This window comes from Dromaius novaehollandiae, chromosome 2, assembly GCF_036370855.1.
Source record: "Dromaius novaehollandiae isolate bDroNov1 chromosome 2, bDroNov1.hap1, whole genome shotgun sequence".
In the NCBI taxonomy this organism is placed as follows: Eukaryota; Metazoa; Chordata; class Aves; order Casuariiformes; family Dromaiidae; genus Dromaius; species Dromaius novaehollandiae.
Window position 1 is genome coordinate 165051910 of NC_088099.1, and position 15445 is coordinate 165067354.

Here is a 15445-nt window from a genome sequence, read left to right on the forward strand (position 1 = left end):
AAAGATGCACTAACTTAGAGGTCACCAATAAATATCAGCCGATTAAAAAAAAAAGTTTATCTCAGGCATTTTACAAGCTAGTATATACATTTAAGTAATTACTATCAGAGCAAGAGCCCCAAAGTTTCAGTAGATTCTGCAGAAAAATAATACACAGTGCTGTAATTAGGCAATTAGAAGAACAGGCACTCAAAGTAATTGAAAGTAAGCACCAAAATGGAAGAAATGCATCAAAACCAAACAGCTGGGGAGAGCAGGGGCTAAAGATTATTACAGTTTACTCACTGCAGCAATAGAAGGCTTTTTTCCATCCCCAGCTGGCGGATGAGTTACATCTGCACCAAGGAATATGACAGGCTGCTGAAATACTGGTGGTCTGAAAGAGAAAAAGTGACTTTGTAAAAGTCACTCAGCAAGGCTTATGCTGAGTAGAGCACAGTATAACTCAAATAAATAGCACTTTATGCTCCTGCAGTATAGACAAGAATTAGTCAACAATATGCACTTGTCCAGAGTTGATCATTTGTACTGTGACAAGACTCAGAAGTCCTGATTAGGGTTCCCATGGTAGTTACTAAATACTTGCACATATTTTTAAAGTGTGGCTAATTGCAAACTGTTATTTTTTATAAGAAATGAATGAAAATACATATTTATTTTTAAAGTTTAAGTCAGAGAATTGCAGCCTCCATGAATTAGACCTCAGAAGAGATTAAAAGGTGTTCTCTTAGCACCAAACAACATCTGAGAATATTAAAGGATTGTGCATATATATATGACCACTATGATTTTTGCATACGAAAGGAAAAACAGCGCTGGTAAGGAAGTATGAAAAATCTGGGTGTTATAGGTGTGATTTTAAAAATAGATTTTTTTAAAATGTTTCAAAGTTTTAATTAAATCATGACATTAATTTGCTGCATCAAAAGTAGAACATCAAAACACTGCATTGCAAATTTAAGCTTTAACTCCATTGCTTAACAAAACATTTAATTTTAAATGGGAGATTTTAGGCCACCAGAAGTTTCTGCAGATGTGTGGGGGAACAGTTATGTAGATAGATGCCACTGTTATCAGACCTTTTCTAAAAAGCATTTGAAAGTAATTATAATAATGCAATTTATAATATAATTTTACGAATAGAAAACTGTTCTATTCCCCCCTTCCAAAGAAAAACAACAGAAAATAGCAATTAAAACATTCTGATACAAGTAACCCCAAAATCCACTTGTCTGGAACGTCTAGGTGTCATGTGTAGTTGTGCTGTTTTGTCTTTTCCCCTTTATTTAACTCCATTTTCACAAATGGATAGTTTATTGGTATAACAAGCAGAACTCAACTTTCTGGCCCGTTACTGTTGTCAACACGTGCCACGCAGCAGAGAACTCATATTTATGAAAACAACATAAAACTGCTGATATGGGGTGTGCCTATTTTTTTTTTGTTTCCACAGCAGTATCTATACTTTTAACTTCTTTTTAAAAAACATTTTGAAGTGCATGCTGTGTAATATAATGATTTTTAGTTGCTTTCATACAGGAGACTTGGACAAGCACATTATCCAAGCTGAGTATATTTAGAATTTAATTATAATTGAATTATAAACAGAATTTAAAAGGTACACAAAATATACATCCCCTCTGATAACGTTTCCCCCCCCCCCCCAAGTATTTGTTGGATTATTTTTCAGCAGCTGCCTTTTGATTAACCTAAATATGAAGTGAACATTTGCTTATCTGAGCAAAACAGGGTGTTGACTTCTTTGAAAGGGGATCCCAAGAATGATACAGCAGGTTATTCCTTGAGCCCTCTACAGCTTGACATGCAAGGATGGTAAAAATTCCATCTTTTTAATGAAGTAGAGACCTAGCTGTTCACTTTGATTAAACTAGCTATACATATCTTTATGCCAACCCCCTCTATCCAGCACAGGTAAGACAAAACAAACTGAATTTTGTTCTTTTTCTATCAGAATTTTTTGGAATCAAATTTTCCATAAAACTGATGAAAATTTTCAATTTGAGAACATTTATTACAAAGTGATACACAAACCCCATAGAATCTTGAACAACAGGGTCCATTTGTTTTTTACAAATAAGATATTATTTCACTCTAATCAAGTGTACAAAGAACTTAATGATCTGATAAACATGGAATTCCATAGTATCAAAGCAACATTCCAGAATATATCACAGTATAACTAAAGCTTATAGTGCTTAAGTGCTTAACTAAAACACTGTAACGATAATCAGAAACTGCACAGTAAACTGGACCTGGAAATGAATCAGTTTTTCCTGCTCCCAACTTTTGTCTTTTCAAATTTCTCTCTAAGTCGAGACACACAATGGAATAAAGAATCCTAATGACAATTAAATTATATAGGAAAAGGTGCTACTATTCAAGATGTTTTCTATATGTCTCTAAAAACTCAAAGCAAGAAAAAAGAAATTATAAATTCTTCCTTCAAATGAAAGCTGTAGACTTCAACGGTCTGACTGCAATTAAAATACTTTTATTACTTTTTCTTACATGTTTCAATTGGAACAACTATTTTTCTCCAGCATTTATAACCCAGCTTTTGCAGGACCAGGCTAGAACCCCAAAGATAGTTTGACTAAATAGTCACTTTAAAAAACTACAGTGCTATCAACTACAGATAAAAGCAACTATATTTTGTTAATATGATCCCCATTCTCTTTACAATACAATGTCCTCTTCTTCTGTGAAAGGTCTTACCTTCCCTGTGGCAGTAAAATATTATTTACGCCTCCTAATTTGACATTTATTTTTAAGCAAAGGTTAGACAGGGTTTGCGGTGTCGTTCTTTGCACGTTTTTCATCTGAACACACTGCGTGGCCATTCCCAGCACGGTGTCACCAACACGCTTCACCTCCGCTGCAAAGCGAAGCAAAAACAAAGAGTGTTTGCACATTGCTAATGAAAAGATGAAGGAGACATTAATTCAGTGACGAATACCTACTCCTAGAGTTTCAGCAAAGTGGTCGTTTAAGCTTTTTTTTAAAAAACAAAAAATAAAGAACCACCCCAGCCTCCAAGCAAACCTCCTCTCAGCTCTGTATAACTTCTACCTGCCGACAGTACAGTAACTGGGTCCTAAACATAAAATAAATACAAATACCATTTGTTAACTACAGCTTATTTTAAATTACACTAGTTGTAATTTCAGAGTTTTTGTGCTTCATCGGTAGCTCAGAAGAAACTTCGGCTAGTGAAGTCAGGTGATATAAAAAACACCAGGATGAACAGCTATTCTATCATTAAACACTGGACTAATGCAAACTTAATAGAGGTGGTAAGTAATATTCAGCCAAGCCATGAACATCATCCTGCCAGTTTATCAGTTCATTAGTTTTGAACCTGACTTGCATTAAAAAGTGGACGTTAGCAAAGGATGGCCCATAAAAACTCCAGAAGGAACTCATTAAGAGTTTCACCCTTCAAAGGTTTAAGCAAACCCTACTGTTAATAATAAAACTGAGACTGCAGGCTTTGAGAGCATCATCATCTTACTTTCTGCAAAAGAAGAAATTTAGGCTCCAAAGGAATTGAAGCAACTCGGAGCTCAGAGAAGACACAATCCCCCTTTGGCATCACCAGAGGGAAAGATACTCTTTGGGGAGCAGAAGAGGAGGAGAAAAAGCAAAACCGGGTGTATAGAAAGCCCAAGAGTATGGAAGAGCACAGGGAAAAAATAGAGACAGATGATTAGAGGGGAGAGGAGAACCATAATTGAAGCTAGCGACAAGGACGGTGAGTGAGAGTGACGCCACCTCCTCTCTGTGGTTACGGAGAGGAAGGAGTCCCCTTTCAAAGCCAAGCAGGAAAAGCGAGCATGTCATTTTACACTGGATTTCTAGTAACACATTGGCAATGAGCAGCTTCCTTTAAGGGAAACAAAAACACAAATGAAAAGGTTCTCCTTTTGCTCAAGGCTCCTTTTTTACCCTGCCTCTCTTTTTACTTGGTATCAGATAATCTGAAGGAACAGTTAGGAACCTATTTTTTGCTAACTTCAGTTGATGAGAGAGCGGTATGGGGCAGGATGGAGGAAACCAAATCTGCAGCTGCTTGTTCGCTCTGAGCCAAGTGCGAGCCCTTGAAGCTATGGGAGAAAAAAGGAGATGATCCTGCAATTCGGCAGAGTAAACGCGTGAGAAAAGGAAGAAGACAGGACAGGAAAAGGAGCAGTTCTGTGTACAGGAAGAGCTAATTAAAAACAAAATGCATGGTGTGTCTGAAGCGTATTAAACCAACATGGATGAGCCCTGTAAAACATACAAATTAGCAATCTGTTCCTGAAACAGTGTAACATCACTGAGTTTTAACCTATGAAACCGTATGCATTTGTGTCCTCACCACCCAAGAGTTAAAAACAAAAAGAACAGGAAAAATCCACTGGCAGAAATCTTCCACTTCATGCAGGTTTTTGCCAAAGGTTGAGTCAGCCAAGACGTTTTAAAAGCTACGCACAGGTTTTGAGTTCACTGTTCAGCCACTTGAAGCTTTTAGCACACGACTTGCTCTAAAAACATCTTAAACTACTGAAAAATCAGGTTTTAAACAATTTTATAAAAAGCCTTGATTTTAGCTTTCTCGCAAATTGAATGTGTCATGAACAGGACGAATGTGAAAGAGCAAATTCAAAGGAGAAAATAATGAAGCAAATTAAAATGAAAAATGATTAAACAAATCACAGTATTAACAAGAAACATCACGCAGCACAAGAAAAGGAATAAAATTGGTGCACAGCCCATTTCTACATGGAATCTATACAACTAAACTAGAATTAAACTTCTGTCATTCAGACACTTCACAAAAATACATGATATGGTGACTGACACATGCATACGCTCGTGATTTGCACATACTGACCATAGACTGGCGTTTTCCCTGGCAAAATTACTACAACGAGCTGCAGCCCAGTGTACGTGTTCTTCAGGTGCCTGAACATGGGCTCCACGCTGTCGGCGCCCTGGGCATATTTACAGAAGCACGGCTGCCCCTGGATTGGCATTCCCGCATCTCTTGAAATCTTCCTCAGCTGTTCCGTAAAGGACCTAAAGGATGCACACACATTAGACTCTTAGGTGGCAAAAAACATTTCGACTTTGTGCACATTTTTAATGGAACAATCCTGTTAAACTTGAAAAGTTTTGCTGTACAAGAAGAAAAAAAACAGAATTCACCCCGAGTGCATCTCTAATTAAATGGCTTTCCCTATTTAGTGACTGAAGAAAAAATAGAGGAAGATAATTAAGTACCTTGCATAAATAACAGTTAACAAAAATTTCATTTGTAAAGCAAGTGAACTACTCCATCCCATTAGCTCTGCTGATGAGAAACACAGTAAGAGCTACTTTTTGCAAAAAAACACTACAGCAACACCATTTTGGATAGCCAGCTCTACAATACTTTAGCGTATATCGCTACAAAAATGGCAGGAGTTTGTTCTTCTCTTGGTAAGGCGAACGACCAACAGAAGGCATTAGCAGTTGTATCTCAGTGAATTGAGCAAACAGCAATAACACTGCACAAGAAAAACTTGCTGGGTATCAGAGGAAGGGTGGATCCTGGCGGGGTTCAAGACAAACCTTCTTCAGGACGGTGCCAATATGAGACACCCTTTGCTGGAACTGGAGACAACCTAATTGTGCAAAAGGCTTTTATGGGTGAAGAGTCCATCAGGGCCCCTGGTAGCAGGTCCGGCGTGCTGCAGTCTGCCTCCGTCTCCTGGCTCTTGTCAACACTGCAGTGTTTGGCTATCTCTCCCTTTGAGAGGATACCAAGAAGAAATTTTTCACTGTGCTTATTTTAAACAAGATAATCAAAAGCACTTAAGTGTAGGAGTCCAGGGCCCTGTAAAGCATACTGAGTTTAGGAAGCGTCTTCAAAGTTGGGGCACTTAGATGCCTGCAGTCAACAGCACATAGTCCATAACTCCCATCCTGAGAAGCAAAGGCTGCATCCAGATTAGCAAGCAGCAAGGTGCCACCGAACAGATGTGTAGAGTGGAGAACTTGGCGCTGAGGAACCAACACCCACACTGCCCGTGTTTCCGGGATTTTCCTTCAGAGCGGCTGTAGCCGGGTGCGGTGGGATGAATGCCCGTTAGTGGTTGATGCCCATCCTCTGGTTGAGTTTCACCCACAAGAAATCTGGAGCGTGCACTCAGATTGCTCCTGGATGCAGGATGTGGCCGGGCGAGTGGTGACCAGCAGGAGAGTCTTCAAATACGCGCTCCCAAACCAAACTAAAACGCTAACACAGAAGTGCCCAGAGAGGTCCTTTTTCGGCACTTGTCTCTCCTACCAAAGGTTTAATTGATAGCTGGGTGATCCCTGGTAGCAACGGTTAACTGACATCAACGTTGACAAAGACCTTTTATTATTTCAGAGTAGATGTCCCCATAGGTGCCTAAGAAGTTGCTTGTCTTCACAGAAGCGTGCCAGGCAACACGGTCCTACCCACTTAGACGATGTGACGTTTTAATTTCTTCTATATCCAATGTTATTTTCAGGGATCATAAAAGAATATGAGCGTCAGCCCTGCAGCTTGTGACTTCTTGTAAAAATAGCTGTGTTGTGCATTTTCCCTGGCAAAACAGACACTCACCACTACAAGCAGAAATAGCCAGTAGCAGGATATACAAGTCTGAAACACTACAAGTTTTGAGCCTGTATTTGCAGGAGTCTATCCACAAGCACGGTGCCTAACAGGAAAGGTTATCTCACTGTTCCCAAGAGTTAAAGTCAAATGATTTTGAAGACTTTTAGGGATTCTGAAGGTGTTTACTCTGAGCTAAGAACCAGATAGCTCTACAGGAGCTGGCTTTCAACTCGCTCAACAAGATGCAACAAGACGGGACTGGATGCAGACAAACTCCCAGTATGAAAGAACTTCCTTTCGGGATGAGGACAAATTCCACCTAAGCTAAAAGTAAAACTGTTTCGGCTCATTATGTTGCAGGCTTGTGCCTCTTCCTCCAATCAGCTTTACGCCCCAAACCTGACCAACTTCTCGGAGTTGGACTTGGAGACCGTGGCCCTAACAATAGGACAAGAAGCAGAACGGAAGATTTTTACTGTTTCACCACCGCTTGTTCGGGAAACATTCCCTAGCTATTTGGCAAGTTATCCAAAACACCATTGTTATGGTAATGCTATTGTTACGGATAATGACTGCCTTGCATTTCCCTGGAAAAGAGCAGTTGAGCAAGCTGCTAAGAGCTGCATCTGCCCATGCATGAAGGGAAAGCGCGACTGTGTGCCAAGGAGTGAGACAATCCATGTACGTAGGCAGGCACGCTTTCCCTCATCTAAGAACGGTAGGTGTCACTTTTAACAAGGGTCTTCCATTTATTTATTTGTGCCACCAAAAATAGAGAAACCACATTTGAAAATTGAATTTCATTCATATGCTTGAGGTCAACAGAACAACAAACTGCTCTTACTGATCTTGCAAATACAGTAATTTATACATTACTGTACCTCTAGGGGGCAGAAAATTGGAGATCAAAATTCGATTGCTTTACATTAAAGTTTACCTTTTAAATAGGTTCAACACAGATAGGGTTTTTTTCCAAGTTATAAAGAATATACTTAAATTGAGACATAAGACACACACATGCTAGCTTTCAGTACTGACAAATGATTAGTGATAAACGCTGTTCGTTGCATCATTTCAATAGTCTCCACTGCTCTTTATTCATTTTTAACTCTACGCTAAGGCTTCACGGGGGTAGGAAACTTGCCACACAGTGTAAGTTGGTTCCGATCCTGAGATTTCATGAAACCACGATGCTAACATTGAAATTGTAATTGCATGGTTCAAAACATGAAGTTCAATACCCATGACGCTGAAAGCACAGCTAGAACATCTAAAGCAGTGTTACAGACATATTTCCATATGTTAAACAATTTAACAAAATATATATATCTAGTAAACAAATAAGTGCAACATATGGCACTTCCATACATAACAAATACGTAATAAAGCCATCTTCTTAGGAAGCACACTTACTTCAGATGAACTTCCGTGCATTGGCGCTGGGGAGCAAAGCATGCAATTGCCCAAACCTTTATTTCAATTCCAGTATGAAACTGCTTATTCCTCATGTCCCAAACACCTTGAACTGGGGTAGCAATTGCTTTATTCTGGAAGTGGAGGAAAAAAAAAGAAAAAAAGAAAAAAAAACTAATGCAGAAAACAATTCATGCTAACAAAAATCAGTTACACTTCTGCTCCACTCTAACTAGCAGGCTATTTACAGTCTCAGGCCTCTCTCTATTGTTCAAATATCTATCCTGATAATGCTCATTTTTATTGTTGATGATTTTTTTTGCTTCTATAAATCAGCAGCAAATAGAAATTATGTATAGATAGTAAGTCAGAGATTCACAACTGGTAAATAATAGTAATAGGAATGCACATTTCTACAGCAACTTCACAACTGCTCAGTGAACTTTCCAAGAATTAATTGAGCTTCCCAACACTTGAGTGACTAAATTCAAGTATTATCAATGTTTATGCATCAGTAAATAGAGACAAACAGTGGTTCAAGGTCACTTGGAAAAAAGTGAAAGAGCTGACAACAGATGACTGGTTACTGAACTTTGACCTGTGTAACACACTTCTCCTATCGAGTAGACATTATTGTGATGGATTATCTAGAGGATAAGGGATAAAATAAGGCAACTAAAGTGATTCTGCTGATGTTAATTACCTTAATAAGTATTAGTATCCAGTAGATGTTTTACACAAGGTACTGCCGTGTCCGCCCTTCATTTATCAGCAAAGGCTAAAACGTAAGGGAATTTTTCAGGACACAGATTTGCTAATTCATTTTGTAAGGAGCTGTGTTGGCTGAAGGCAGTACTTCCTCCACCCCATTTATCTGCCTTTAAACTTTTGCTCCCCCTTTTCTGGTGCCACAACAGTTCATGTGAGCACTCTCCCTAATCAGGATCAGGCAAAGGCAGCTGGGTTAATTTAACTCGTCAGGGAGGGAAGGTTTGAGGTAATCTGTCTGGTTTTGACAGAAGAACATTAGGGAGAAGGCTCAAGATCCTTTCCCAGGGCAGGTTTACAGAGGGAACAGTCCCATTTGGGCCTGGGAACAGAGCTGTTTTCAGCTGCAGTGTTTAATTTACATGATGTCCATCAGAAGTCTCCACAAGTTAATTTATCATAGACATTAAGACTCTCCCTCTTGCAGAAAAAGGGGGAATTACATTATGTAATTGATAAAAAAATAAAACCAACAGATACGTTATACAATTGATAAAAAAATCCGGCTTCTCAAGCTTTTTTGGAAAAAGTAGTAGCAAGGGCATGTGAGACAGAGGCCATCTGACAGGCTATTTAAAAAAAAAAAAACCTGTCAAATACTCCAACAGGAAAGGGTGGCTCTGGAGAATAACACGCTGATAGAGCTAATACCTTAAGACAGTTGTCCTAAACACAGCTGCTCCCCCAAGAACTCTCAAAACCCAACCAGAAGTTCAGGAAGAAGATTTCAGTGTTAAAGGAGGCAAAAATAAATAACAAAAATAGAATTTGTCTCTGTTCTTTTCTATATGCACTGATTTGAACCACTATTTGCAAGTTTCTCCTTGCAAAATCCCCAAAATCAATGCATGAGAGAAAAACACAACTTATACATATTTTTCTCTATAGCTTTTCTTTTAAAAATAAAGAAGCGATGGGGGAGGTAGCATATCACATACAACATGGCCATTAAGTTTAAGGATTTTTTTAAAAAAATATTTACATGCTAAACATTACACCAATCATGACTTTATCTCATTACATCCAACTTCATTCATTTAAAATAACCATATTACAGAAGTTACCACAGCTGGTAATCAATGCAATCACAGATAATACAGTTATCGGTTCAACGTACCCTGCCTCCATAGAGGATTGAGGGAGGTTGTAGGACTCTGCCGGTCACATCAGTCATCTCATCCTTGACCATTATCCCAAATTCACGAACATAAGGGTCAGTATTAAAACTTGCACTCCGCATCTGAAATTAAAAGGAATGATATATCGCTTGCAGAAAAAAAGCCCTTTTCATGAGATGTAAAATTTTCAGAGAGAACCATATTTGAGCACTGTGTCCCTACACACAGGTGATGCCAAGCATTCAGAGCCTCCGTTAATTCCACTTGGATACTTGCCTTAAAATTTGAAATAAAGCACCAAAAGAACATTTGAAAACCCTTTGTGAGAGTATATTTCTCTGTGACTAACAGAGAAAGTCTTCTTAAAACAGACATATTAGCTGTGCATAGTTGTACAAACTACTTAATATCCTCTAGCAGTAGGAAGAAAATTAAGTTCGCTACCACACTTTGCTCTCATCGCTTACAGAACACTTACCAATTTGCTAATCTCTTCTTGACGGTCAGGTGCTGATCTGGCGGTTGCCCGAATCATAGTGGAAGTTTGATTGTCCGTCAGTTTCTTTATGCATCTTTGTCCTGCCACTATGTTGCACACCTAAAACAGCCCCACAAAACTTAGGTTAAAAAACAAAACGCAATTGTTATTTTTTTCCCCGCTTATTTGCACGATTTCCAAAGTTGGCTACTCATAAAGCACAATTTGTCAACAGTTTAGCCTTTTTTCTCTGTCTCCCCCCACCCCCTTCCCAGAATACAATATTGTATTAAAGTTCACTTGCCTCAAGAGGAAGGTACGTGTGTTTCTGCTCCTGTCCGACTTGTAAACATGGAAGGTGAGGATAGCGTAGAACTAATTTGTGCCTGTCCTTAAAATACTGAGCTACAGTGCATTCAACTGTTTGTCCATTCTCCTGCTGAAGTGGGAATCTATTGGAAGTCAAATGTGAACATAAGCCATCGCTTTATCGAAAACACCTTCCCAGGCTTGCTCAATACACTTCTTGGCACAGGTTAAGTTTGCTGGAAATTCAACCTATCTTTTTTAGATGACCTAAGTATACTTTTATGATTAAGACTCCACCATTGCCACTATCACTATCTAACATTTGTGATACCTGAAGCTATAACATAAGTTTCCTAAGACTGGATGCCTTAAGGGCAATAACTAATATTTTCTGCTTATTTGTCATACTTGGTCCTATATTTTATGATATGCCATGCACAGATTACAGTCATGCCACTGTAAGATTCACAAAACCAATACAATATCTGTGTATTTTGAAGTTATCTGCAAGTTTCTGGTTAGTGATAAAAATAAAGATTTCTTGGGGAGGGAAATGGATTGGTAGTAAGCAAGATGAAGAACCTGATCCCAATTGACATCAACTTTGTACTCAACTCCGGGAAACATTATGCTACCAATAGGGCTTTCTGTTCTTCCAATATTGAAGAAATCCATAAAGAAAAAAATGAAACAGATAACAGGTCTAAGATGAAGGAATTAGCTGAAGTGCCCTTTGTAGAATAAAATAAGAAGAACAGCAAGACTGGAAAATTACTCCGAGGTATATTTTAAATATATTGACCAAATAAAGTATAATTTTGCAAGACAGGCTGGCAGGCAAGGTACCCTTCCAGCATGAGATTAAACATATGTTTAAAAAGAAGCAAAATACTTTACGTTTGGTGACTTGCTGGTCGTCTGGTGACATTGCACACTCTGTACTTTCTTTTCATTTGTCCACAGTGTGTTATCTCCACCTTTAGACCTAAAAATTGGAAAACACGTATCGTCATCTCTTCAAAATCAAGGTGTCTGTCCTCTTCATTACTAAACATGACTACTCAATCTGTACAGCAAAGCTTATCACTATTCAGCATGTTCTCAGAGCACTGAAGAATATTCCAGACAGACCTAAGAAGCCCAATTTTTAGTGCTAACATTCAAAACGCCTGAGCTTCAGCCAAAGTCCAACAAAGAATTATAGAGGCAAGATGAAACCCCAAAGCCCCACCAGTTCAAAGACAAAGCTGAATGCATTCAGATAATTTTAGTTCTGTGCTTCTAAGGAAGTCAAGGATGGTGGAAGGAAGAAAAAGGGCATGCAGCTTCTTCCATGAAACAAAAGCTTGTTTATACTTTATGTCTAAGCATACAGTGACCATGAGACCTCCAACTGCTGCAACCAGCCCTGACCTAATGAACCTGGAAACAAAAAACACCTATGGAGACCCTGGGCACCCTCCAGAATGAGGCAGCTGGGCTGTATTTCTAGTGAAGACTAACAGCTGTCACAAACCCCACTTGCACAAAAGCCAAGCCTACCTGAAAGCCAACAATTTTCAGAGAGAAGGCTAACCAAAAAAAGGGGGAACTGTCCCCACTCTGCACATTTCCCACCCCAAAACAACACAGCATAGCTAGCTATATAGAAACATTTCTCATTCACCACTGCCCTCTCAAAATTAGCTTGAATACTGCATTTTCATTTGTATTACTTTCATATTCAGACAAAAACAGATGTGGGTGGACTATTAGAGAGAGGGAGCTGAATGTAGGGGACTATGAAAGAAGGGGCTGTGGATATAAATTCCTTATATATCTGCACATGTGTACAAGCTCATGCAGCTGCCGAGTAACAGTGTATATTTAACCTCTCCGCTAAAGGCACCAATAACTTGCCAAACAACATACAAATCTTTCCACATTATTTGTCAGGGCTCCAGGTGCCAACTATTTTGAAAGCATTAGTAAACATCAAGTTGTCATGAATATCTCTGAAGCCTGTATCATAATATTTTCATTAGAAGATAAACTGTTACCTCAACGCATCAATTTATGATTAGCTTTGCTCAAAAGCCGAGACGACTGTTTCTTATCTGAAGACCTTATCCTCATGGAAAAAAAATGACAATGATACCTGGCAACTCAGTGCCTGCTTATTATTTTTGCAAAACATTTATGAACAGTACAATCCCATCAGAAAGCACACAACAATAGAAAGGGGAGGATTTATTTATATTTTTATTGCAAGCTCTTAGCTGGGCAAATAAATGTTCTCAAGATGATTTTTCTGGTGGGAACATGGAAGACCTAAAGTTGCCTTCATTGCAAGACAGATTAGTGGAGTTTGGTTTTCTCTTCTAACTTTCTTCCTAATAAGCATATCTTGCCTGACCTCCCTAACGGCATACTTGGCTTGCTAAGTAGGGGCTTCAATAATCCCCTCAGGCTTATGATGTAGTCACCCTTCTCAGATATATAAGGGCACCAGGAGGGATGTCTACGTCACAAGCCTACATCACCTTATCAGGTAGGAGATAGATGAGCAGAGGAAGGACCTCGATTTCCCAGAAGACATCTTATGAGTAAGGATTCAGTGAACACAAACAGTAATATTCCCTCCACTTATTCTTTGATTCAGTCATTATGTATTAGAATAACTGTAATTTTCTTCCAGGAAAATATATGTATGAAACATACCTAAGTACGGAAAAACGTGTCGTCAAATTATTAGCAAAATCTGGCACGTGAAAATCTTAAAATCGGCAGTAATTGGAAAAATTTAAGTCCAGGTAATTTAAAAACATAAATGAAATCCTGGCCTTTACAAACATTCTGAAATCATTAGATTCAAATCTAGATTTTATCTTTGTTATCAAATCAGGATTGGCACTACTGACATATGTTGCGAAAGTGGAAAAAGAGTATGAAACTTCTGCATTAGTAACTAACTTTTATTTACCTTGGAAATGGTGGGGGGGAGGGTGTACTTTAAGAAGAGTTAGAGAGCTACAGTAAATATAACTTTTAAATAGCAAGAAAGATAGCAACATTCAAGTGCAAAGAAAAAATAATTTTTTTTGAAGGAGACTGACACAGTAAGAGATGCTGCTCTATATACCCAAGAGAAAAGATCTAAGCAGTTTGCACTGAGATATTCTCAGATGCCAATGTGCAGAGCTAACTCTGACACGACGCTTGATCAAATGCCCAGGTGGGGGTGAGACACAAAGAAATGGAGGTGTGTCAAGACAACATACAGGAGGAGAAGTTTGCACAATCGCAAGCCGGTAGCTAATCTCAGTACAACAAATGACTACCCATCTGCTAGGAAGCTTTAGCTCATCCCAACGCTTAAAGTAAAATGTATCATCTTCATGGTTTCACTGAAGCACTTTCATTACAGGCAAAGCTAATTAAAATTACCCTGTATTTGCCATGGGCTAAAAGCACATGCATATCATCATTGCCACAGATTCTTTAATATGTGCTAATGTACTTATGTGCACACCGGAGCTCTAAGCGTGCATGGCTTAAATAAGTATGCTCACTTAATATTTTATACTTGTGATAAATATGTGGCTTCATACTTGATTAATCTCAACTGATGCAACTTTGCTTATAGTCACAAAGTAACTCAGTAAATTTACAGAGCTCAAGCTACGACAGTAGGAAAAAAGGATAGGTAGAGGCTTAAATGTAAAACTGATTACTAGAGTCCTGAAATTCTTGGAATATATGCAAGTAATAAAATGATTCTTGCTCCTTAGTTTTGCTCAAAAGTCTGTGTTCACAGTTCATTGTGACAATCTGTCTCCCAACAAGAAATCAATTGCTACAGACAAACTTTTTGAACATGTGGTTTTCATATACCATCACACAGAATAAAAGAGTTTTATAGTATTATTACCTTTTATTTCTTTGGTAAACTTTACCCTTTGGGAATCTGTCAGAGGTTTCTGTTGTTCTTCAATACTTTTGAAGTCCAAAACTTCACATACAAACTCAATAACTGGCTGTGCTTTGTAAAATGCGGTCGCAGACACTATAGACAAACACATATACATTAAAGTTATATTACAATAACAACGAGGAAATTGCTAAGAAACCCAGCAAACGGGATTACATTTTTGGCTTTCCATTAGAAAAAAGGAGGGAGAAAGAATTTGTATAGGACCTACCATCAATATTTAACATCATTTTCCATAATGAAGGTCTGACTGATTGATGAAATCCAAACCAAACTTCTCTGCCACCACCTAACGGATTTGAGCACCCTTCTGATGCTGTAAAAAAAGATCGCCCCACAGGAGTATATCTGGAACAAAAAAAATGAATGCATTAGCTAAAGAATCAGATCATAAAATAAAAGCAGAAGGAAAAAACTTCAGCATTAAAACAATAACTAATACAAACTCCTACTCAAAAACCCAGAAATATCAGTCTTTCCTATTATAAATAACCTGAAACTCTCATCAGGACTTAGGTTGCACCTCTCAGTTCCAGTTAGTTACAGTGAGAAGTTCACTAGTACTCAGTTTGTTTGGGTTTTTTACCCATTATCAGTATACCCCAGTAACATACCCACTAATGCAAACCAAAAACCTTAACAACATTCTTTGTGCTCTGTTAAAAACTCAGCTATGATTCAGTTAGAAAATAATTAAGTATCTCTAACATCAAAAACAACAGTCTGATAATCTCACTCCTTATCTGCAAATAGCTTCCTCT

General features: G+C 38.4%; 1 protein-coding gene across 11 annotated transcripts in view; it reads right to left on the minus strand.

Annotated features, from left to right (window-relative positions):
- The window catches only part of AGO2 (argonaute RISC catalytic component 2), a 62618-nt gene that overhangs the window by 15057 nt on the left and 32116 nt on the right, over positions 1-15445 (minus strand). For all 11 annotated transcript variants that reach the window (XM_064507905.1, XM_064507908.1, XM_064507911.1 and 8 more), the window contains 10 exons: positions 14896-15032; positions 14625-14759; positions 11612-11699; positions 10710-10857; positions 10406-10525; positions 9927-10049; positions 8042-8175; positions 4895-5079; positions 2737-2896; positions 286-376 (listed from right to left, as the gene is read on the minus strand). In XM_064507905.1, coding sequence (XP_064363975.1) covers positions 286-376; positions 2737-2896; positions 4895-5079; positions 8042-8175; positions 9927-10049; positions 10406-10525; positions 10710-10857; positions 11612-11699; positions 14625-14759; positions 14896-15032 — 1321 coding nt within the window. The remainder of the gene's footprint in view (positions 1-285; positions 377-2736; positions 2897-4894; positions 5080-8041; positions 8176-9926; positions 10050-10405; positions 10526-10709; positions 10858-11611; positions 11700-14624; positions 14760-14895; positions 15033-15445) is intronic.